General features: G+C 40.0%; 1 protein-coding gene across 1 annotated transcript in view; it reads right to left on the bottom strand.

Annotated features, from left to right (window-relative positions):
* Window positions 1–24340, bottom strand: part of pde2a (phosphodiesterase 2A) — a gene marked incomplete at its 5' end in the record, with an annotated part of 111720 nt that extends 87380 nt beyond the window's left edge. Inside the window, 3 exon segments of the mRNA XM_080024830.1 lie at window positions 23954–23982; window positions 23985–24043; window positions 24306–24340. Of these exon segments, the coding sequence (XP_079880956.1) occupies window positions 23954–23982; window positions 23985–24043; window positions 24306–24340 (123 nt within the window).
* Between the last annotated feature and the right edge of the window lie 1743 nt (window positions 24341–26083).

Below are 26083 nucleotides of genomic sequence, written 5' to 3'. Positions count from 1 at the left end.
TGAAGTCGCAGCAACATTGAAGTTGATACAGTATGCTGGTAACAACTGATATTATCAATGCGTTGTGCAGAGAGAATCCATTGATTTGCATAAAGCATTTGGTTCTGTCAATGAGATGTTGTTGTTCAGTAGATCAGTACCACTAAATAGACAGGTGTCAGGAGCTGCCATGCACATCAAATTCAGTTTGTTGACACAGAAAGTCATTAATAAAGCTTCAGGGACAACATTAGTGCCATCCTACAAGGTTAATCATCAGCCTGTGTTTTATTTTCAGTTTGAAGAAACAACACCAGGAAGGGCGCGCAACTTTATGCAGACAATGCAGTATTCTACAGCTGTCCGATAAGGGGGGAAATAAATAAGAACAGTGTCACCATACAAGTATTTACGTGTATCGCGTAAGACATATCTAATAAATAAACTGAAGGTTGAGCTGATTGTACAGTATACAAAAAAATTTGACCTGTGCTCAAATCACACATGCAAACTACCTAATCCACACTCACTTTGCACTTATTATACGGCAGCTTCTGTTGAATCCGCACAGTTTCGTAGATGGAGTCATACTGGAAGATATCAGCAATAAAAAGTGGGCATGCATGCAAGTTGGCATGACTTAAGAGAAACCTACATATTCTTTATATTTCCACATGTCCATTAATGTATGACATGTATGTCCTTCAGGGTTTTCTTGCATGTCTTCCAGCTCCTTTCTCAATATTTCCTTCCATCACTGTATGCTCTCTTTTAAGAAGCATTTTGTAGACAATATTGTATTTCTAAAGTGTGTTTCTCTTTTGAGCATCTACGAGAAATCATCAGACAGGGACTGGAGAGGCGAGAGTGCTCAAAAGAGAAAATGAGAGCGGGAATGTTGCTGCTGAAGGCCCGTAGAAAAACAGCAGCTTGGAAGGAAAGACAGGAATGGATAGCAGCAGAGGAAAGGCATTGGGCAATAGGCCGAGTCACATATTTGGACTGACTTTAAAAGATCAAAAATAAGTAACACCAATCATTTCTTGCCTCACCTTTAAAGCCTCTATCTCACTGGGCTGCGACTGTTGGCGACAATTTGCGATCTGCATTAGCGAGGGAGTTTCTTAACTGTCTCGAAACGTCCGTGGGGGTTCTCAATTTCTGTATGTGTGTTGCAGAGCCTCGCTGTTGTGTTGCATGAATTTTGAACATGTTCATAACATTTGCGCGACAAATTTTCTCTAAATAGTCACCCATCTCTAACCCTTCGCAAATTTAGTTTCCATGTCCCAGGAAATGCGAGAAATGTGAAACAACTTTGCGTAGGGGTTGCGGATTGTTGTGCGAACGTCTGGCGATGCTCACTCTAACATCAGGCGACATGTGTGCGAACTCCCAGCCAATTTTGGTCTAAATTTCGGTGGAGGCTCGTGCAACATTCGCAAACGTGTCGTAAGTTCCAATTCAGTTTGATTGCAAGTGACAATTCTTGCCAAATGTTCTCGTAATTTTGTGTCTCCAACTTGACTCCAACTAGTCTCAGCCCAGTGAGATATGGCCTTAAGCCTTTTGACTGAAATTAAAAATGTCTATAAGACTTTAAACTAAGTGACAAATGCATAATAATGGTATGGTTGATCAGATCAGAACAAATGTAATGGATATGTTTCTGATTGTAACTATTTGAAGATTAGTGGTGTAAGATCAGCAGGTATGGCAGCTGGAGTACTGGGCGGGGACACTGTGTTTATTTTATCTTTAAAAGTTTACATAGTCTCAACAACTGTTATTGGGGTCAGTTTATGTTATTGTAATCATTATTCATAGCATTGGCAACAGTGCAAACGGCTGACCAGCCTTTCAAGACCTCTGAAAAGGGACCCAGTGACAACCTAAAGTGCTGTATATTTGTGGCTGACCATCCCATGTATGTACAAGCTGATCAGTAGAATATCACAGCTTTGAAAATAACTATTACTTACTCATTGTTCATACTGTTTTTCCCGGTTTTTATTTTTTATTTATTGGACTTTCCTTTTGAAAATACTAAGCTGCTTTGCTTTATTAACTTAGTTGTCAACTAATTCCACTCAGCATCTCTTCTGGCAGGCATTCAAACCAGCAAAAATACATTTGCAGTAAAAAGTCATTTCTAAATTCATGTCAAGAAGAAGATGCCTTTTTATAGATAAAATTGAAATAAGTTTTTTCATCACAGGGGTCAAATTTTTATAGAGAGCAAACACATAGCCCAAAGCTATCACACCCTTTGTCATTTCCAACAATATGACAGTAATGCTGCTGCGGTGACAGTTTGAAGAAATTGTCTTGAATCCTATTTTCAGGGAAAGAGTCCCTTGACGGCTATGCAGCTATACTGGCACTCTGACACAAAGCTGAAACAGATCGACTAAAGCAAATACACTCATTGTGCTTAGTGCTACTGACAAATAGATGGTTACATACATAGCTGAAAAATAGACCTTAGCCCTTGAAAGTGATATTGAATTATTAATAGCAATATAACTACTTTTGATGGTACTTTAAATGAACTACAATTGAAACAAAATGTATGACCACGGCAAGTAATCGTGTTGGATCAGATTTTGGTGTTAATTAGCCACATTAGGTTATATTGGTTTAAAAGTGTGTGAATGTCCCTCATCTATGTTTACTGTGTGGAGCCTGTGGAAATGACATAAATGCAGCAGTGAATACCCTGCATGTGTCTAATGATAAACACTGAGAGAATATACATTATAGAGTCACTTATATACAGTATAGGGGGCTGCGGCTTCATATTGTAGGAAATGGGATACAATAGTGGAAAAAATACTTTGAAGAGTCACCTATAAAAACACCTGAAACTCCTTCTGAAACCTAATCAACTATTCTGCTATACGTCTGTATGCTTAAAGAGGGGAATATTCAGTCCATTTTGGGAAAACCCTCACAATAGCCAACTGTAGCTATAATCACACTAAAAGCATAAACAAATGATTTAATTGAATCGACACTATGCACCTTGAAAATATTTATGTTGATTGTCGCCCGTGTTCTGACGCCACCTTTCTTTCTCTGTTCTGCTCCAAATCATAAGGCAGACCGTCCACACTTACTCCCCTAAATATACATCTAGTAACTGTTGTTTCTTCCAAAAGCTCCTTTTACCCCTACTCTTGACAATTCCCTTCTGGCTGCATCTTGTTGATGTGAATTTACTGTTGAAAGGAAAGGGCTAGAGAGTCTGCGACGGAAAAGCTTTTACTGCTCCCTCCCAGAGGAGAGGACAGTATTTACCTGTCTAAAAAAACCCTTTTCCACCAACAAGAACCAGGTTCCAGTTCTGGGCCAGTGCTATAGCTGGTTCGCAGCTGGTTCAACTTGGGAACCTATTAAGAACCAGTCCCCCACCTAGCCAGCCACGTCATGATGTCACTGTAAATGTCTGTGTACGCCACCTGATGTCGCAGCTCTCCTAACGCTAACGCTAGCATTAGCTTTAGGCACAACAACAGCGGGGATACGTCTTATTTCTACACGTGTTGCTTCTTGCTTTGCTTTGTTAACCAAACAAGACCTATCCAGCGTATTTCCAATGTTCAATTTGATCGCTAGGTTCGGTGATTATGTCATGTTCACGTCTCTCTGGGTTTTTATAATATGGCGGACATGAAGTTTTAGTTGGTCTGGTTGGTCAGGATAATCCCTCTCCCGGCCCCTGACGAAGACTGTTCGCAGTTCCAGACAAGCTTAAAACTGGAGCCGCTCTGGAACATGTGTTCCTGGCCGGGAACCAGCTGTGTGGCGGTGGAAAACCAAACAACTGTTTCCCGACTGGGCACACGGTCCAAACCAGCCCCGATTTTGCGTCGGTGTTAAAGGGGTAAAAGAGTGTAAGAAGACCACAGTAGCAGACACATTTGAGATAGAGGCAAAATTATGCACAAATACGAAACCCGAGCTGTGGAAACACACTTGTTGTTTATTATTTATTATTTTCCCCCCCTTCATATGAATAATGTGTCCTCCTCACGTCACAATCACAACAACAACAAAATCCCAAGCGCGAATCACAAGATCATATGTGCAAGGACAATAGCTAAACAAAATGCAACCTGGTATTTGTTCATTTTTGTGATAAAACAGGATCAGGCGAAGTGGTATTATTAATCAGTCTGTACTAAAATAGAAATGGTACACTAAAGGTAGAATAAATTACATGTGACATAATTTTGAAGTTGAAGATGGTTTGAGAATCAGCTGATAATCTTAGCTCAGGACATACAGTCACTCTTGAAATGGTTATAAAATGTTTAATGAAGTGTCCACTATTTAGATTTATTTTTTATGGTTGCTTTTATCACTGTACCATTTTTTTGTTTCTGCCACTGTGCGTTTGATTTGCTTGTGGAGTTACTGAATTACACAGTGATTCTGTCCTCTGGTCTTTACTCGATACCAAATATAAACACCTAACATTGTACTGCTGTAACCGCCTTGATCATATCTTGTTGTTGTGCCCTGTGTTCCACCTTTTGTAGCATATGAACCAGATGGAATGATCTATCGCCGATTGATGGCACAATTTAGTCGATGGCATGTTTTTTTTTGTTTGTTTTTCTGATGCTGTCGTAGTGCCTGCAAGCAGTGGAGAGAGAAAACCAGGCAGACAGATATAGATCATTTCGCTTTTTGACTAATAGTGATCATCTGAATTTAGCTCTCCAAGGCTCCAGCCGAACAGCTGATCTGAGCCGCTGTTTGACACAGAGATGAAAGGAAAGTGAAACTTACCTATCCTCATCTGGTTGAGCTGGAGCAGCCAAATATAATTGAATAAGTATTCTTACTAAACACAATTAATGTGTTGTGTGATTTGCATCAGTAGGCAAAACCCTCCTCACAAAAACTTTGGGTAAAGGTTGGAACTTTCTGAACTAAAATTGAAAATAGACTCGCACACCTACACACAAGAAGACTCAATCTGGCCATTTTCCTCACAACCTCTCTTTGCATGGGAGCAGTATCTGAGGCTGTGTGTGTGTGTGTGTGTGCGTGTGTGCGTGCGTGCATGCGTGCATGCGTGCGTGCGTGCGTGCGTGCATGCGTGTGTGTGTGTGAGCGAGTGAGCGAGAATATGATCTTATTAGACATGTGGCAATGAAAATGATTTCATTATGAAAAAGTGCTTGCTAACTCAAAAGCAAAAAAGGAAGAGAAAACTCAACATGAACACCTACACAGAGCACACACTCATGATGCACACACACACACACACACACACACACACACACACACACAACATACGGAGATGTGTTAGCACAAAAGCATTGGTAGCTAGACAAAAAGGAAGAGAAAGGGGAATGGAGAGGAAAAATCGTATTTAGAGAAATTGCCTTTGGCTAAGGATCAAGCAAATAGGCTCTGTAATATATGTGTGATGTGTTATGTATAGCAGTAGAGGCCTACACAGCACTTTAATTATTGAACAACATTTTTCATCCCAGTTGAATTATAAGTCATTGTTTCTCTAGCGACCGAATAATGCACTCGCCTTGAAAAATGCTGTTCTTTCTTGACAGATACTATAATGAAAGGCAACTTCAATTTGTAAATCATTTCTGGGGTGGGAACATTTCTTTTTTTTCATCCTTCATTAGAGCCTTGAATATTTCTCCACACCAACTGATGACAGCGGTGGCAGAGGAAAGAAAATATTCAGTCCAAATCTGGACGATTATTATACGCTGACATCCATTATTCTGGTCTTGATTCGGCGGCCCCTACAATTTCTGCTTCCTGTCTTGAATAACATCTCCACCTCCCATCGCCCCCACATCGACACATCTAAGTGACAGTTGCTACGGTGATAACTGAACTGCGCTGCGAGGAACAACAACCTGATGGAAAGAAGGATAAGAAACGGCACAATGGACTTCATTTATTCTCCTCTCTCTCTCTCTCTCTCTCTCTCTCTCTCTCTCTCTCTCTCTCTCTCTCTCTCTCTCTCTCTGTCTCCCCATCACCGCGTGCTGTTATTTACACGTGTCTGTGTTTATCTCTGCAGCAATCTTCAAAAAGTATTTAAATTCATACTTCTTTTTTCTCCCTCTTTCCCTCTGCTTTTCCCACCCACTCTTTGTATTTCTTGCCTCAAACCGTCTCTCTCGTTTGTCTTGCCCAGATGTATGTTGGAATCCAGGATGTTAATGGTAATCGCATAGGAATGGTGTGTTTCAGTCCACGTTCATGTGTCTGTGAGTTGGTTAAATGGCAGAGACATTTTAATGATTTTCATGATATGGCTGAAGGGGTCTAGAGGCTAATGAAGAGACCGCGTGGTGGTTCTGGTCGTTAGAGAGGGGGACCACCTCTGTGTGTGTTTGCTATAGATTGGTGATGGTCCACGGGGGTCTAATGATGACACCAACTAAAAATGTACCACACTATACCCACACATACACACACTGACTAACCCAAAGAGAAAATTCAAATGAACAGGGGGAGGCTGATAAAAAATAGAACTGATTAGCCACTGAATAAAAAATATCAGTTAGCCAATGGAGAGAGATCTTAATTAGGTTAGAATAGATGATAGAATGAAGCAGTATGACGAAGATGAGAGGAGATGCAAGGAATTACACAATGTATTACTTTACAGTAATACATAATGTTTCCTAAACCTGCAAATAGGGAATGTTTTTGTTTTTATGGAAACACTGACATATAATCATCAGATGTTTATATGGGAAGTCACAAAGTTGGTGCACTGTGTTCAGCAAGTCACTATGTCCATCTGTTGTTTGGTGCAGAGCACGTAGTGTATGGTGGGTTTTTAGAGCTTTTTGCTCTCAGTACAGCTGCCCAATGCAGCCGAATATAACGCTGTGAGGGTGAACCGTAACTTAGGCAGGACAGCAAGTTGGCCGGACAGCAACACCATGAGCTGAAACCCGCTATAAAGAAGGGGGAGGGTGCAGCTTCAGGTGATAATTCTCTGTAGGTTTATCCCTACGACTGTCCCTTTTCACATTGTCATTTGATGATGTTGTTTTAAAAATATTAATGTTACTGACAAAGGCTTTAAATATTTCATTCATGATTAAGTACATTTTGAATAAGTATTTTAGAGCACATAATAAGCAGCTATTTTTAAATGAAAATTTGATTCAACTAGTCAGTGGTCTTTAGTGGCACAACTGCAATGTGTAATGATGATACTTTTGTTTTAAATGCAATTATTTCTGACAGTCCAAAGCTGAACTCAATCTACTTCATCTCTTATGTTCAATATTTGCCTTAAAGCATAATATGCTACACTGTGTTACAATTTCAATTATACATAATCACTAACCCTTGAAATCAATAAGCAAAGAGAAAGCACAATACATTTATACTATTTTCCATGCAAATACGTTAAAACTGTTTGAATATCTAAACATGCAGTGTTCTCCAATAAAACATCCCTCCCTGCATATTCAACATGTCAGCAGGAACATTGTTCCATCACAACTTTTATTGCCTTAATGGCTCTGCATGTGTTCCGGCCCATTTCCACCTCTGACAACAGTTGATAAAACATCTGTTGTGCCATTATGATTCAAATAGACCATTAAACTGTGTGAAAAAAACCAAGCTGCACGTACTGGTTCGCATCCACATTGTTAGGTGAAAATAGCTTTGGTTGTCCCAATATTGAATGTTCGAAAAACATTGTGCACCTGTCTTATGTGCTATTAAAGCTTGTGTCATTAGCTGCTGGATGTTGTTTATCATTAAAATCAGTGACCGGACGTAGAAGGAAGCAGAATACAATAGTCGATGTTAGAGGCAATAAAGCGTATGACGTCATTTAAATTGAAGCCAAAACGGCCACTGAAGCAGTTTTCAGACTTTGGTAATAACATGGAACATGCACCAGATGGACAAAAATCAGACAATGTGGACCACTTTCAAGCTGCTACAAGCAGCCAATGAGAAAAACCGGGATTAAAAAACTGACAGTGCATTCATTTGATCAGTGGGGTTAATGCACTTAAATGCACCGATGAATAGCTGTGCTCGGGAATGGCTTGTTTGAGAAAATGATGGAGAGGAGCAGATTTTAGAGATTGATAGAGAGGAGAGAGACAAGAGCCGTGAGAGGATAGAAAAATAAAAACAGATGGAAGGAAGAGAGAGGGATGAAAACATTACAGAAAAACGGCGGAACAGGACGGAGGAGAAGGAAGAAAAAAGTGAGGGGAGATGAGAAAAGTTGGACCATGTGTAGAGAAAGTTAGAGTGGAATATGAAGATGTATAGGGTATAAGAAAGAGGGGGACTGAGGCATTTCAGACAAAGAAGTGAGATCGAGTGGACAGAAAGAAGAAGACAAAAGAAATGATGAAAAAGCAAGAGAGAAAGCGATTCACAGAGTGGAAAAAGTGCAGAAACTGCAGTGATGATAGATGTATTGATGATGGATGGTAAATGTCAAGTTAATTTCTTGCGGAGCAGAACAAGACAAAGCAAATTTAATAACTGTCACACACACAACCACACACACACACACACACACACACACAGACTTACATTATTTCCTGGAGACTTACCCAAACCCTAAACTTAACCTAAACCCCACCGTTCCCTAACCTTAAACCAAGTTTTCCCCCAAAATTATATTGGACACATTTGGGGACTTGGGTTTTGTCCTGATATTGCGAACGTGTGTGTGTGTGTGTGTGTGTGTGTGTGTGTGTGTGTGTGTGTGTGTGTGTGTGTGTGTGTGTGTGTGTGTGTGTGTGTGTGTGTTCGCACGTGCGTCCATCTTTCTGTCTTTGTTTGTGCCTGCTGAGCTGGTTTGCATATGCCTGCGTTTGTGCCTCCGCCTAACCTGGTCAGCACAGGTGCCGGCAAGTTTAAATGCATTTGATCCTAGGCATAAATGTGATTTTGTCAGCATAGTAATGGGGGACTTAACCAGATATCACAATAAAACAAGATAATGTGATCAGGCTTATTATATTAAAGTACATTTTATGTGTGCTTCATCTGTGGCTTGCTTTTTATTGTGATCCATCTTGTCTGCCTGTCTGTCTCTCTTCCTGTATACGTGTGCATTTTATACGACTTGCAACTGTCCTTAAGCCAATTTCTCAAGGGAGCAATACAATTGGTGCTTTAATTAATGGCTACCTGTCTGCTATTGGCATATAAATGCCAGGGTAAACATTAAGATTAACTTCTTTGGAAGAGGCAGATAATTGACTCTAAAGGCTTGACAGTGATCCATAGTGTAAATACATGCTGGGAAAAGGACACAGACACAGAGGGACGTAGAGCAGCAGTAAAGAAATACAGTAGACAGACAGAAGCAAACTGAGATGGAGGAAGTGAAAGAGGAACCATGGAGACAGGAAAGAATGGTGAAAGAAGAAGAAACAAAGATCATGAATCCAGTGATCAAGAAAAGGTTCATTGACCTTTTTTGTTAGTTGGCTTTCAAAGTAATTAACCTCACTTAACACTATGGAGTAATGCCCTGCTTAACACTCTGGGACAGTCAAATGCAGAATCTCATTGCAAGCACAAATCGCAGCTGTTGCAGTTCAAGCAAAAACCCAGCTCTTCTATTTATAGAGAAGAAATGTTGTGGCATACCCATCTGAACATAGGACACATAACCTCCGGTGTGCCAGACAATTTATCCCAGTGCAGTGCCAAAAGTAGCTATTGCAAACTTGCATCAACTGGAGAAAAATAAACCATCAGGGAAACTTGGGGTACTTGTGCTGTCTTCTAGAAATTACATTTGCAAGGGCGCTTGTGGTGTTGTGATTAGAGCATGCTTCCCATGAGGCTCAGTCCTCTTTTTAGCAGACCCGGTTCAAATCAGACCCGGTCAGTTCTCTGCATGTCATTCCCTTCTCTGCCCCATTTCATCTCAGTCTCTCAGCACAATAAATAAACCATTGAAAATGCCAAAAAATCATCTTTAGAAATTACGTATGCAAGGGGAAATTGATTTTTTTGAAGACACTCAATCTCAACAGAATAAAAAAAAATTGTTAACATTAGTCATGTTGATAAACAGCATCTTAGGTTAGGGAAACATCATGGTCTTGGGTTAATTAGAGATACATTTGTGCCTTGTCATGACTTGTGTGAGGTATGTAAATATAGTGCTTCCAACATGAAATCAAATGTTGCCAGGTAATATAATTAGGCAGCAATTTAGCTTCACCACAAAATGTGATGGAGAAAATAAATTAGTATATAATTGTATTATCAAGGAATCAGATCCAATATTCGTGGGCACATTTTTTTATTTTTTGTATAATACAGTACATTACTATTATTGTAGCGGCAAATTGGACTAAAATGTCATAAAAAAATGCCAGCAGAAAATGGTTCAACCTATGATGTAACTCTAAAAGGTGAGCTACAGGTGAGACTGAAAAACAATCACAGAAATAAAGAAACTAAAGTGGTTTTGCCAGGAAAAGTGAATTACAGCCCTTCAACCGAAAAATCCCTGAAACTCATTATATCACACACTGATGAAACAGTGTACTGTTCGAGAGTCTGTAATCTTTATTTAACAAACAATAGGTAGACTGATGTATATGCTTTATAGATGCTCCGTATAATGACAATAAAGATGCATTAATTCTTATTGTCTAATAAAATTTCTAGTGACCTTGTTACTTCATGCTTTATTTATTTATTCATTCTCTACAATCCCATGCAAGGCTTGTATTTAATGTTTGCAAGAAATAAATCCGCTGAAACTGAAATGTTGTTTTCTAGTGTGAGATCAAAGAAAGGACACAGCAGCATGAAAGACACTTTACGCGCCCCACACACATCCTGCGTCTACCTCTGGAGCGCGTCGCGTTACCTTACTTCTGCCTCTCTCGGACTTTTCTCGGACACACATGCAACGTCTCAGCAGCTGCTGCTGCAGCGCTGCTTCTAAAAGCCCTATCTTTCTACATAGAGTTTTCATAGATAATTCCCATTAAAAATGAAGTTCTTTCATGTCATCTATGATGCATATGATTTATATTGAGTCTGGACAGTAATCCGTGCGCCCCATTGCCATTTTTTTCTTTTTTTTTGCCATATTTTCGCTTGTTGGAAGTTTTATTTTGAAGGGGACACACCAGGAAATGGTGAAACTACAGCGAAAGCTGCCAGTATGAAGTCAATATGACTCTCAGCAGAGTATTTCAAAAATCACTTTACTGATTTATACGGGAGAGAGAGAGGGGGGTGTGGTCGGGGAAGAAGAAGGCCGTAGACACAGATAGAGCAACGGAAAACTGTTGCGCTCATCATGATCTTTTTTATTTCTTCACTATATTGGATCTCTATATGTGTCATTTATCCAAAAATGAAATGCCAGAACTAATTGAAAATTAGGTTTTAAATCCCTCGGATTTTGATTGCACAATTAAATCGTGAAATAAAGGGATTATTCGCGTATACGACTGAGGGATGTTTTATTTTGAAATAAACACACCGGGTAAACGTGTAACTAGAGTGAATGCTGCTGGTATGACTGTCAGCAGAGTATTTCTCTATCAGTTAAAGCACAGAGACGCGAGAGAGACGCGCTGCTCTCAGAAAAAAAATAGGCGAGCCTCCTGAGGTGAAGGGGAGCGTCGCTGCAGACGTGCCTCCGACGCGCCTCTGCAGTGCGTCTGAGGTTGGATGTGTGCTCGCTCTACGTTGATTTCACAGTCTGTGACAAAAAGTCAGACGCAGACGCGAGGTAGACGCGCAGTAGAGGTAGGATGTGTGTGGGGGCCGTTTAGGGGGAAAATCTTAACCTTAACCTAATCACACTAGATGAGCATAAAAACTTTGGATTTTCCACAGATGTGACTGAGTCAATTACAATAGGTATAAATTATACCGTATAATTTAAGGAATACTTGGTGGACAATATAGATGTATCTTGATGATGTTTCAAAGCAGCATGCTTGTACTAAAATGTCTCTTAGGGGTTGATCTACCAAACGTTTGTGTGGATAAAAATGTGTGCATAAAAAAGTTCAAGCTGATCTACATGCATTGAAAATTGCGTTTTAAATAACATGCACTTTCCCTTTATTACGTTTGCCTTAATGAATATGCAACATCAGGCGTTTCTTTCCAAGTGCGCAAAATATTTAGAGGAGTAGATGCAAATAGGTTAAAGAGGACCTATTATACTACTTTTCTGGTCTTAATTTCTTGTTTTACACTGCTATAGAGCAACCTGACACGAATCACATCACAAAAAACTATGTCGATTTTCGGGAAGCTCTTTCTCTTATTTTGGCGATCCAGCATGCACTGTAAACACTTTGCTTTTGACATTTCCGCCCCCTCCCCTCCCTTCCTGAAAACCCAACTTCGTTGTGATTGGTTACCTTCCTTCCGGAACACTTTCAGTGGCGGGAGGTGCGAGCATGGACCTATAAGGGCGCGAGGCAGACGCGAGTAGGAAACGGTAGGAAAGTGGCAGCATTACCATACATGGAAACATCCGCGTGGTGACGACACCAAGTTACATGCGACGTCACGAAGTTACAAAGCGTCAAGCCGCTTTGAACACGTGACTTCTCGACTGGCTAGAATAGTGTCTCGTGCTCTGCACAGACAACCCAGACGGTAAGCAGGGAATACGTCGAAATGCATGTACGTCATTATTTGATAATCTAGTATGGTTAAACATGACTATAAATCATCATAACAACGTTTATAGGTCATAAAAGTCAAAAAGTATCATAGGTCCGCTTTAATGTAGGTTAATGTAGGACACGCACTGTGATTTAAAAAACCTGAAAATAATAGTGGTTGTTGTGGTTGTGTCTATATTTAATACATTTCTAAACGTAAGCTGCAAAGGAGTTGTGGTGAAGCATCCTTCTATTTCGTCAATGAATAACTGATTGAGAAGATAAGGATTGTACATAATGCTTGCTTTCTTTTTTCTACATTTGAGTTCATGTCTTTAGCTTTTAATCGTTCTCTTCAATGGGGTTGATGTCAGGAAGTAATGTGTATAGAGTACATTCATTTGTGAACAGCCCATCGGTCCTTTTACTGTAATTTATTTTTAATTTGATATAACAGCCGTCAGGATGCATTTAGTTAAATTAAATTGGGGGTGTAAAATGAGAGGAAAGGGACAACATCATTCTGTTTTGCTCTACAGGGTTAAACAGGATTAGCCAAGGCTGGAACACATTAGGAACGTTTTATCCCTTTCAGCGGCACCTTCGATTATTGTTTCATATTGTCAACAGAAATGGGTCTTTCAATTTGGCTCCGGTTTCATTATAATTTGGGAAAAACACAAGTGAATACACTCAGTAATGTTTAAACATAAATAGTGAAGATGTGGAGGCTCCAAGCCTTGTAAGAAGTCAAACACAAGTAAATTAAAGTATAAGTGAAAAGACAAAAAGTGCAGTGATGGACAGAGCGTCAACATCCCATAGTCATTTTGGCTACATTCAAGCAGCGCTGAAGGACACATTAGACAAACACACTGCTCTACACGCCTGTCAAATGGAACAACAGTTACATACTTCAACATGGATTGCAATCTTCACCCCCGGAACCCCAAATGGCAAGACTCATCAGGGAACGTATCGCAATTTTGAGAAGTTAAGGAGTATGTAGTTGGCAAGGAAAAAACACACGTGTGAGATAATAAAATATGATTGTCTAATATGGAGATGTTTTTTTGGTCGACTAGCTGCCAAGTTGCACCATATTTTATGTTTGGGTTGTTTTAGTTATATTGTGTGACTATGGCATGTGTTTTTACTTTATGTGTAGTTAAACCTTGTTTTTTAGCGATGTAGCCACCATGGCCATTCACTAAAAATAAACACAGTGGCCCCTGTGGGATCCAAGTGATCTGTGAATAAGATATACAGTATGTGTACTGATTAGGGGTGTGAACATTTACAAAAATGTCTAAACGGTTATACGACTGCAATTTTTTCATGTACACGTTTAACCGTTTCATATGGGGGGCTGGCAATGTATTTTTTGCTGATGCTGTCGGTGACAGAGTGCAGTGGAGAGAGAAACAGAGAAAAACAGGCAGACAGAGAGAGGCAGAGAAAAACAGGCAGACAGAGAGAGGCAGATAGAAAAACAGGCAGACAGAGAGAGGCAGATAGATCTTTATTTTATAATTTAGCTTTTTGACTTCTAAGTCGAGCCGATCAGCTGTTTCTAACCTTTATTTATACAGGTAAATCCCATTGAGACCGGTGACTCTTTTGCAAGGGAGACCTGTTCCCATTCCCACGTTACCATTCACGCACACATTCATACACCGATAGCAGGCTAACTATCGACATTCACATAAGGCAAGGTGGGTGAAGTGTCGTGCCCAAGGACACAACAACCATGACACAGGTGGCAGTGCGGGGATCGAACCTCCAAACCTTTGATCATTGACCGACCCGCTCTACCACCTGAGCCACAGTCGCCCCGAAATGGAGATGAAAACGAAAGTGAAACTCAAGGTGGAGCAGTTAAATAGAAATGAATAGCCAATGAATGTGTTGTGTTATTTTATTTTCGTTAGTAGGCCTAAGCTACAGTAGCTCACGTTGTCTAAAATGTAAAGACATCTCTAAAAAGAATAAAAATAAAAGGTTTTCGTTCAGTGATTTTTCCTAAACGGTTATGATTTACTTACCAGTTACACGTGCACACCCCTCGTCCTGATGCATTAGTTTTTTCGAGTCAGCTTGCCACAACATCTTAATCTTACTTAAATATGTTAAAACTGTTGAACAACAAATGTCAGGGAACAAACACCAACCCTGAGCTGTTTTAGATTTCATGATGTGCTTATCAGCTACACATAGTGCATAACCTTTCTTCAATCTATCAAACGTACACATCTTTGCATAACAATGATACAATCATCATGAGTCATAACTAACAGACGGATGAGAATGTATGGCTAATTGCGTGAGTTCAAGTGTGCACATATACTGTATACTGTTAATTTTATTGGAATCTATGTTTTGTTTTATTGAGATATCTGGACATCAGTGTCCGGACGGCTTGGCGTGCTAAATGCAGTTCTTCATTTTTACAAGGACTGTCCATAGAGACATAGAAGCTCATATTTTCCCTTTCAGTAAAATGTCAGTTTCTCCATAGGGATATCTAAAAGCCACTCACATGTCTCACTGTATCCCTCCTGATGCAGCAGAGCTTTTAGAGTATAAGGTACATAGGCCTGAGAGATACTGACCTCTGTGCCTATGAGAACATATTAAGTTTGATTGCATGGGAGTGTAGGTGTGTGTGCGCCTGTGGGAATGGAAAGACATCGGTCTCATCATTGGCGTGAATTGGATCAATACGAAAGTCAGTCAACCAATTTCTAAAAAGGTTAACATGAAGCGATATAAAAACACATTCCACCTGCAAGAGATGCATTGACATGAATATGCCCACAAAATTGTACATAAATACCCTATAACCAATGAAGGTTAGTACTGCACAGTGCGCTGTGTAGGGGAACCTAGCCACACACACACAACACACACGCACAGACATGTTGCTTGAGTAGGCGGACAAAAACTAGTGAAAATAGGACACGCCCCTCACTTTTCGTTCAATACCTCAGGGCAATCAAAAACTGACACCTCATACTTTGCTATTCATTCACACACTTCCTCTGCTCTTTTCGTTCTTCCCAGCCTTTATTCTTCCCTCTATTCATGTCTCCTTTCAGTAATGATCTATTACCTCAAAGAAAGGACTGCGAATTGAATGGGACAGAAAGAGAATGGCACTAGAACCCACAAACAACTCCCCGAAAAATTGTGCGATATGAGAAGAAAGATGAAGAGTATATAGAAAAGTGTACCTTTTTACTAGGCTTTCATTAATTTTCCTTCAATAAATCTATCTATCTATCTATCTATCTATCTATCTATCTATCTATCTATCTATCTATCTATCTATCTATCTATATATATATCATCAAACCATCTATCCATCACCCACTTATGTTGCTGTTTTCGCAGTTCACAAACTGTCTATTAATCATGCTGCCTCTCTCTCCTGCCTCATGTCCATATCTAACTTGGCCGCGATGTTGGTGAGCTAAAGCAGTGACGCCAGATGAAGAGAAACCCATCTACAGTACTCTTTTTGTAAAAGGAGTGTGGGCAGGCCACCCACCTCAAGTTTTAGATAGATGTTATTTACATTGGCTTAGAAAACAGCGAATAAATGTTCCTTGCTCTTTCTTTAAAGAAAAGGTTGTTTTTCTGAACCATAGGCAGTGGGAATGAGGGGATTAGATGCGGAAACATTGATATCAAAAGGTGTATGTGCACTAAATCCCTTTGGCTACAATCACTCCAAATTTGATACCTAGAAAACTACATGAACACTATTTGAGTGTGATTCCAAAAATTGTAAATAATGAAGGTGTGCACACTATTTTATGCTACGTAATGACGAACAACTTGCCATTATGCAACACTACATTCCTCAGTTTGTAAATCAATGTGACAATGATGACTCCCTATGGGTTAACCTAATGATAGAGCTAATTATCAACGAATCATTTGCATTTCTTTGGTTCAGTATAACATTTTATAATTAAAAGATTTTCTGATGGGTACCGATTACAAGAGTACCACTTGTACTGTGACCATGGCAATCAACAGAACCTGTGTGAAGACATCAAATAAAAGATGCAAATATGTTTTAATCAAAAGAGATGAGCCTGATAAATTGTTATAGCAGTGAATGAACATCAAGGGACTGACTAAACGTGGCTCCATATATCCTCGGTTTATATGTAAAAATGCTATTGTTGTCAGTGCAGAAAGAAACTATAAACTTGTTAAAGCCACTGCACATTTTAAGCTTAGAGAGGCATGTAATTTGGGTGGAATATCACTTTAAGGAATAGTCGCAGAATGAACATTTCTCTTCAGTCTTGCCTCCTACGTGAGGTGAATGGTGACTCAGTTTATTTTTCTTCCGCTTTGCTCAAAGTGGTGAATGTGGCTCCTAGCCTGACAAAGCCACCTCACAATTTGACTTTAGTCATTGTTGTTTGCCAAGGCAATGGATGAATTACCTTTAGAAGGATGTACTATAAAGTAGGAGGTCCAATAGAACATTGAATCATCAGCCTTCACTTATACATACCAATACAACTTCCAACATCTTACTGGATGAACAGAGAACTTTTTGGACTTTCACTGATCTTTGCGCAAAATGTTTAAAGAAGAAAAACAGCACCACTTAAACAATGGGTTTACGAAATGTTGTTAAATTTCTCCTAACCCACTGACTACTTGAAAATATGGCATGCAGTTGCATAATCAAGCTTTTTTGCAAATCTGCATTGCCCAATTCTAATAGTTATTTTTAAAGCTTGAGGGTTTCAAGAAGTTACAAGTCATGTCATGTAGCAGCAACTGGTTTACAGGCCTGTGAATTAGGACTGCAATTGATGCAATCTACTCACTGACATTACAAAATATATCTGATGTTGATGTGTATTTGTATCTGAGAGTATCACGTTTACTATGAAGAATAGTACAAATGAATTCTGGTCTAGCTTTTAGACTCATGCAGGGGCAGAACTGGCTCAGCACAAAGTAGATTTCTTTTTTTATTGTCATTCTACAGAATGTTTTAGTAACAGATTTTTACTGTCTATTGGTAAGAGCTGACATTTCTATGTACGGTTGGTGCAGGGGCCAATTGTGATTTCACACCACAGAAACTGCACAACCTTTAGCTTGGTCTTTAGATTCAGCAAACACAATTCCCCATATGTACTGAAGTTTACATAGACAAGGACTGCAGGGAATTCAACATTTTAAAAAATATGGGAGAACATACTACACAATTTCTATTGCCATAAGATATAATATACAGTGTAAAAAATTAGAAACCAAACTGACACATTTTAAAGTATATGGTAAATGGACTGCCATTGAATAGCTCTTCTATCCAAAGGTTTTACGATTTACTTCTCACCCACACTGCCATCAGTATGTCAGTGTGTGTGCTTGCTCAACCATTAGGGAGTCATTTACAGTTCATTGTTTTGTTCAAGAATACTTTGTGGAAAAGAAACACCAACAATGCAATTAATGCAACACCTACTCTCTCTTGAGCAACAACAAAAACAAAAATGCTCTTTATTACAGTAACGAGCAACCATTCTAAAGACACACGATAGAAGATCCTGATAAACAAAAATAACTGTCTGTGGGATCTTGCGCACCCTTACCTTGCTTTAAGTTATATTAACTCAGCCCACATCGAATGTGTTAATGTGATTATTAGTTCGCTGTCTGAATAAATGTGGAACACTCAAGTGACTGCTCTTACTCTTTGAAGTTTAGTCAGCAGGGAGAATGCACAACAGCAAATTTACAACCATAAAGAATATTTACCTGGACAGGTGTGTGTATGGGGTAATGGAGTGGGTAAGTACCATGAGTGCATGCAAACACACACACACACAAAGAAGAGAAAGGGAAAGAGCTTGCTCAACAACATTGCAGGGATCCACTTGAGATAGAATTCAGCAGCAGTGAATAAAACAGGCAATTTATCAAAGAGAAAACACTAACCCTGACACGCACGTACCCACACATACGTATATGCACAACCCTCTCAGAGGGTTGCTGTGAAGTGAAGGTGCCCTTGTGTCTGTGGTCATTTATCAAATATGTGACTCAAAGTGGCGTGGCAGGCGAAGCCCAGTGGTCTCGACTTGTGAAAATTTCCTTTGAACCCTACAGCACAAAATGCCCGTGCTGGAATGCCCCTGAAATGTAAAACACTGCTTCCCCAGTGTTGGGATTTGCATCATTCTGCCAAAGCGAGGCCGTGCGACAGGATAAATGCCATAACAGCAGGAGAGAGGATCAAAAGAGCAAAATATATAATATTTTAGTCTATTTTCGGCAATGCAGTTAAGAGCAGGATTTAAAAAATTGTGTTTTTAGTTACTAAAAAGGTTCCAAATAACCAGCATGAAAGCACACTGCTGCAGCTACTTCTAACACATTTCCTGCCTTACCTGTTATCGAGTCGCTCAAGGTTTGCAACTATGGGACTTGTGAATTTGGGGGATGGTAGCATGTTATGGATCCTGCTCCCAATAGTTAAATTCAAGCCACCAGTGATCCATGCAATGAAACAGAGAGGACATAAACTCCCTGGGGGACAGCTGCAGGTAAGTTAAGCTTTATATGAGGTCAACATACATAGAGTTAGGAAAAACATATTTTCATTTTGTTCATATAGCCTACACATATTGTTTACTTTACACTTCATTAGAGATTTTGTCGCATGCTTGATTGTCTTCTTTTGTGTCGCTCTCCTTTTTTCTGTCATTTATGTTCATGTATCTACATGTTTTTAATAACGTTCTATTAACAGCTAAACTGCATTGTTCTCAATGTAAACCATGCATCATTATTTATTTGGGATCAGGTACGCGGTGCAACCAACTGTGCTGTTTTGTCACGAGTATGAAAAGCGTCCCGCGTCTTCACACAGAACTGTGCTTCTGCAGATTCATATGGGTCATGTAGGCCCACGGTTATCTGGTGGTGCGAAATGAGTTACAATCCATTTTCCCTGTAGTGTCTCCTCCACCACTTCACATACGGTAACAGTATACCACCTACATAGGTCACTACTCCTGTGCTGCCATTGGAGATAATTCGTTTTAATCTTAAGGGGTCAAATTCTCAACAACAATGGGCTCCACTGCTGTGTGCTCAACTAAGTATGCTGAATATCGAGCTCTGTATTTACTGCTGCGTATCACACTGCTTGTACTCACATTAAGGATAAAAGCATATAAACAAGATGAAATACACACTTAAGGTTTAACATAAGGCTGAAAAATCACCAGGTCAGATCTTCAGGAAAAAATAATTGCATTTCTTCATGTCCAACTGAAAATTGAAAGTGTGGGATATTGACTGGAAATTTGCTATCTGCTTTAAGGCATCAGACTCTGGCTGTTGGTTTTTGATTTATTAGTCTCCTCCTTTATATGCTTTTTGGTGGATTTAAGGCAAGCTTTACCCGGAGCCAAAAATATTAAATTCACATTCATTCCTAAGTTTGGATTTTTAAGTAGTATGTGATTTCACTGCTGAGCTCAAAGGAGTTTAGAGTAAATGGATAATAGAACATAATTTTGACTTGTACTTAATCTTCAAAAAATAACTCAGAAGCTAAATCTATGGCTCAGCTGCACATCCTGTTGTTTTGCCCTTGAGCAAGACTACCTACACACACACTCTGTATCAGACTACATGCTCAACTTGTTAATAAACGTTAAATATGTCAACATGAGTTGACATCTGACGGTGGTGATAGGCCACGGTAAAAAAAAGCAAAAGCTGGGAGGTTTTGTCAAAGCTTAGCTCAGTAGTTCAGTTTATGTTGTAATTTGATATGCCGAAACATAGGGTTTGTATTTTTTTCAACATTGCACCCTGTTTTGTCCCACTGCTCAAGAATCACTGGTATACGATCTCTAGAAAAGAAAGGAATAGAAATACCAAGACAGCAAGAAATAATATCAATTGCCTTAAATGTTATGACTGTATGCTGACAAGTGAAACAGTCCTCATGGAATCATATCAGATCTTTGTGTTCAAATCAGAATCACAGGCTGCAAATGAACACACGCAGACAATCGCAAAGTGCAATGAATGTGGTTGGTCATCACTGGTCATCACAATTTACCACTAGTTTTTTTTATGACCTTGAGAAAAATGATATTTTCATTTGAGGTAAGAGGACACCCTCCTCTGTCCCCATACTAAAACACAATATATAACATAATAGAGTGCACACTTTAGCGGGCTGAAACTACTCCATCTGACAGATACACACTAAGGTCATTAGGGTGAATCTACCTTTGACGCTTATGTAAATAGTTCCTGCACACACACACACACACACACACACACACACACACACACACACACACACACACACACACTAAAACTGGTCTTTAGAAAGATGCCTGTTCAAGTATACACACACACACCACCCCCACAAACACAGAGAAATTATAACATGCCATGGAATTATTTTAGTTTTGTTCAAATAGCCTTATTCCAACTAAATATCTATTTTCCATTGTTTCTAACATAACATGAGTTAAATGCAGAGACATCTGTGTGCGGGTAAATGGCATTATGATGAAGATGAAGAATGAGAATTGTTTAGGGTGTTTCACTTTTATTTTAAATTAATAACCTGTTCCCCAGTGTTGACAAGGAGCGCATACACTTGTGGAGCCTCACACAAACTCCATAGAGAGTGAAGGCTCAGATTAAAAGCGCAGTATGTGTGAATATGGAAAATTATGCAAACGGATCCATGCAAACCACTCTTTTTGTTGAATTTTACGATTGCTTGGCTCCATCTCTTCCTCCCGAACACACACACACACACACACACACACACACACACACACACACACACACACACACACACACACACACACACACACACACACACACACACACACACAAGTAAGCACCACCCTGATACCCTGACGCATTAATCCTCACATCTGTTCTGCTGGAGACTGAGAGGAGATTAACCTGATGCTTTTACTCCCTCATTGGCTCACACGCACACACTGATAAACATACAGGCACACACACACATACACGCACACACACACACACACACACACACACACACACACACAGCAGTTTCATTCCTACATACTGTACATACGTGGAGAAACAGGACAGCACACATATAGAGATACACTAGGCATTTTGTAGACAATCACCCGCTCTTATTCACAGACACTCTTTTTTTGATGGATTATGAGAAAGATAAGAGTCATGACATCACCAAAGTCCTTTCCCGGAAACCGAGAGAAAAAGCTGTAAAACCCTCAGACAACAACTGCGTTTCTGTCAGGCAGCCCTTGCAGGTGGCGCTGCAGGCGCACACTGCATGTTCACAGACTGAATTACAATACAGGTGACGCTTCAGCTACAAGCCGTCAGCAACGAAACCATTTACAAAAGGCTGCAAGAGAGGAATGCAGCAGGACAGGACTTTATGAAACCTGACTGCGGAAATGCCTATGTGGAGGGCTGGCTCAGACTGTAACAACAGTCACATGCACACCCTAAGTTAAAGGTTGAATACATAAAGCTAATGCGCCGTCGCAATACACAAAAGTCACCAGTCACTCCATTAGGTGTAGTGTTCAACTGCTCATTAACACAAATATCTGAGCAGCCAATCACGTGACAGCAACTTGATGCATTTTTGCATGTAGGCATTGTCCACCTGATCGTTTGAATTTCAAACAGAACATCAGAATGAGGGAAGAAGTGGGATTTAAGTGACTTTGAAAGTATGGTTTATTTGTTCCAGAAAGTCTGGTTTGAATATTTTAGGGTTTTTTGTTCTACTGGGATGTTATGCTTTGTAGAGAATGGTTGGAAAAAGCACTGTAGAGATCGAGGAACAGGAGATTGGCTTCATGGACATGCTGCATGATGCTACCAATGCTGTCACTATGGAGCAAGATCTCTAAAGTAATGTGTCCAGCAACATGTTGAATCTATTCCAAGGCAGACGTGTAGTCAAAAGGAGGTCAACCCCTGTGCTAGCAAGGTTTAGAAGGCCAGTGAGAGTATACAGTATATAAATATAGTGTATGTATGTGTATATATTTAACTGACCTTTGCTCTGCAACAAACTGACATAAAATCAATGAATTTCTTTGTAGATAACATTGTTTACGAATCTCTTTCGTCTGTGACAAAATGAGTGCATATTGGGTTATGTGTCATCAGTGTGTGTGTACATGTGCCTGCGTGACTGTGAATATGTCCATGTCTAGGTAATTGGATCCAAGCAGAACATGTCGACACTGGCAGGGAATCAAAGTTTATTCTCTGTTTTGATGCCAACAACATAAAATCCTTCTGCAACATAAAACATAAATTCAGACACATGCACAAACACACTCTTATACTCCCACTGTGTACAGATACACACTATGAAAGTAATGCCACTAGATGGCACGTGTGAGGATACAAGAAAGTAGTAATTTTACATTTGAGGTATCTGTCTGTGTGTCACAAATGGTGATGGCGAAAAGCCAGATTTAAATGGGGAAAAACACAGAACAAAGCGAAGCTTGCTGCCCAGGGGATTGCGAGAACTAATTGCATCAACTCAACTGAGATATGCAGTAGCCAAACACACACACACACACACACACACACACACACACACACACACACACAAATGCATGTAACACACATCAATAGTCTGCTGTGCACAAGCACTCACCCACCTTTCAAACAAAAATGTCACTGCCTTTCATTTCCTACCTTTTATATTTACTGCTGTTTTATGATTCATCCCCCCCATCAAACACACACACACACACTCACACAATAAGCAATAAACAATAAACAATAAACAATAAACAATAAGTTTATCATCGACTCAATCAACAGAGAAATACAGAAAGCTGCAGCCACAAATGCTCAAACTTACCTCCTCCTGATTAAAGTTCATCGTTGCCAAACACAAGAACAGTGCGGTAATAACAAGAGGGACAGGAGTGTGTGTGTGTGTGTGTGTGTGTGTGTGTGTGTGTGTGTGTGTGTGTGTGTGTATGAGGAACATAAAGAGGGAGATCAATGGACCAACAGAACAAGGGACTTTGTAACAACAGGGAGTTTTTGAATGATTTCATGTAGGGAAACCAGAGCACTAGAATGCATTGGATTGAATACTTTACAGTCTACTTGTGGTTTCTACAGACTGGACGAAATGGCACAAAAGAAAAAATTTAAATATAAAAAAAGGGAAGGAAGAGGAAAAGGAGAAGAGGGCAGAGGGCATGAAGCAAGAGAGAAGAGAAGAGAAGAGAAGAAAGAAAAAGAGTAAATCCTACCTGGAGTTGTTCGGACAACGTGATGGACTTCTGGTAGTCAGGGCTGGAGCTGAACTCTCTTCAGGACGCAGAAACACTTGCTGACCGCGTCTGCAGGCATTAAAAATAACAGTCAGGTCCTTTTGTGTGTGTGTTTGAGTTGTCCGCTGTGCACACATAGAGTCAGCTGTGACAGGGTAAAGAGCATTCTCACATCTAAACACACACACACACACACACACTCAGCAACTTATCCTTTTTCCTGAACTGAGGAGTGCAGGAATGTAAAAGGTGCGCGCAATGGAATGTAGGGGGAAAAAGGTAAGTGTGTTTACTGTTTACGCCTGTGTGTGTGCGCGTGTGAAGTCCTTACAGGTCCTTCCCTTTCTTCCTCTCGAGCGCAGTCATGTCATCTCCACCTGTCGTACGCAGAGAGAGCGCTGGAGTCACACACACATTCACGCACACAGCGACGCACCGATGGACACAGTCGCGCCTGGCAGGCTGAGACACACACACTGCCGCGCTAACACCACAAGCCACAACGCATAGAGCCGAGAGGGAGCACAGCCCCTCCTCCTATCCTCTTCCCTCCCACCTCTCTCTCTCTCTCTCTCTCTCTCTCTCTCTCTGCTCCTCCTCCTCTAGGTCTTACTGCCTCGCTCAACAATCCCCAATGTTTTAGTTTACTATTATCATTATCAATGCCGGCAGGACACATACAAACAGAAAGTCCACAAAACAGTACCAAAATCTACTCCAAGCAAATATGTATAGTATTTTGATAAGATATTTCAAATAAAGAGTAATTGCTGTTGGATTTTAATTGATTTTCACATAGAAATCAAGGGCCCAGATTTAGGACTGCCAGATTTTGGCTGTCAAGACACAAACACAGCACTGGCCATTCATGCAAACATTTTAAACAAAGACCCAGGTTTTCTACAAAAGCGACTATATGCGGACATGGGAACTATGACCATGTCTTTGGGATACTAGTGCAGAACTGCAAACCGCAAGAGTGTGTTAGGTTGAAAACTCATCAAACTTTAGAGCTAACTCATCAAAAAATGCTTACATGAATTTTTCTCAATGTTAAAGGAAATGACAAATGACCTTTTGCTGTTTGAAAATCTCAGCCCAAGGTCAACCTATTCATTTTTTTCTGGGGCTTTCAGTCATATCACGTGATCTTCATCACTGAATGGAGTTCTCCCCTTGGTGAGGGAATTGCAGATGTCAAAATTTCCATTTGTTTTCTCCCTGAGCACCTTAAGGGCTTCTCTTCAATAATCAGTCTTAAACCAAATATGCTAATACATAATATTATTGGAAGCTCCAGGAAGGCTAGTAAATGGCCCCTTTAGGTGAGATTTAGGCGAGAGAAAATACTTCACCAAATAGAAAAAGAAAAAAAAATAGGCAGAAAAAGTCGATCATGCACCTGAGATCTATAAAGTGCCCTGGGAATGCTATTTTCTATTATCGGACTCTGCCCAGACTTCAATCAAAATGAAACACAATTTATTATTATATAGAGAAAAAAATAAAAAAAATAAAATTGAGCCACAAAAGCAGCCTAACAGAAACACAGTCACACACATATTAATAATGCATGAAGAATTTTTGAAAGATTCACCAGCACTCCTCTAATCAGCAGACAGATTCATCCTATCAGCCCCAATCTGCTGCAGGAAGCGTCCCATGTGCCGCTGACTCTGAGGTGACATTGGTAGGGACAGGACAGTTACCATGCAGCTGTACAATGGGGTTGAATGGGAATGCCTAATGGAGTCCATCAATCTGACCAAAAACCTAAGAGCCCTTCACTAAACAACGAGATCAAACAATGTCACGTCTAATCAAATGGAACATGTATTTCTTAAAGGGGTATTTCAGGTATTTGAGATACTAAGGCATAGTTAGTGTGTTACCTTATGGAGAAGGCGATCTGTGCAGTACTATAAAGAGTTTAGAGGAGACATCGCTGTAGCAGAAGCCAGCCTTGTATTGTTGCAGTAAGGTAACACACTAACTACGCATAAGCAACTCCACTTCAAAAAATACTGAACTATCCATTAAAGCTACTGAATCAAGTCAATACTGTGACAGTGATTTTAATGCTTATAGAATATGATTGTTGTTCATTTT

The sequence above is a fragment of the Ammodytes marinus genome, assembly GCF_949987685.1.
Source record: "Ammodytes marinus genome assembly, chromosome: 3".
In the NCBI taxonomy this organism is placed as follows: Eukaryota; Metazoa; Chordata; class Actinopteri; order Uranoscopiformes; family Ammodytidae; genus Ammodytes; species Ammodytes marinus.
This window is presented reverse-complemented; position numbering and strand designations above follow the sequence as displayed.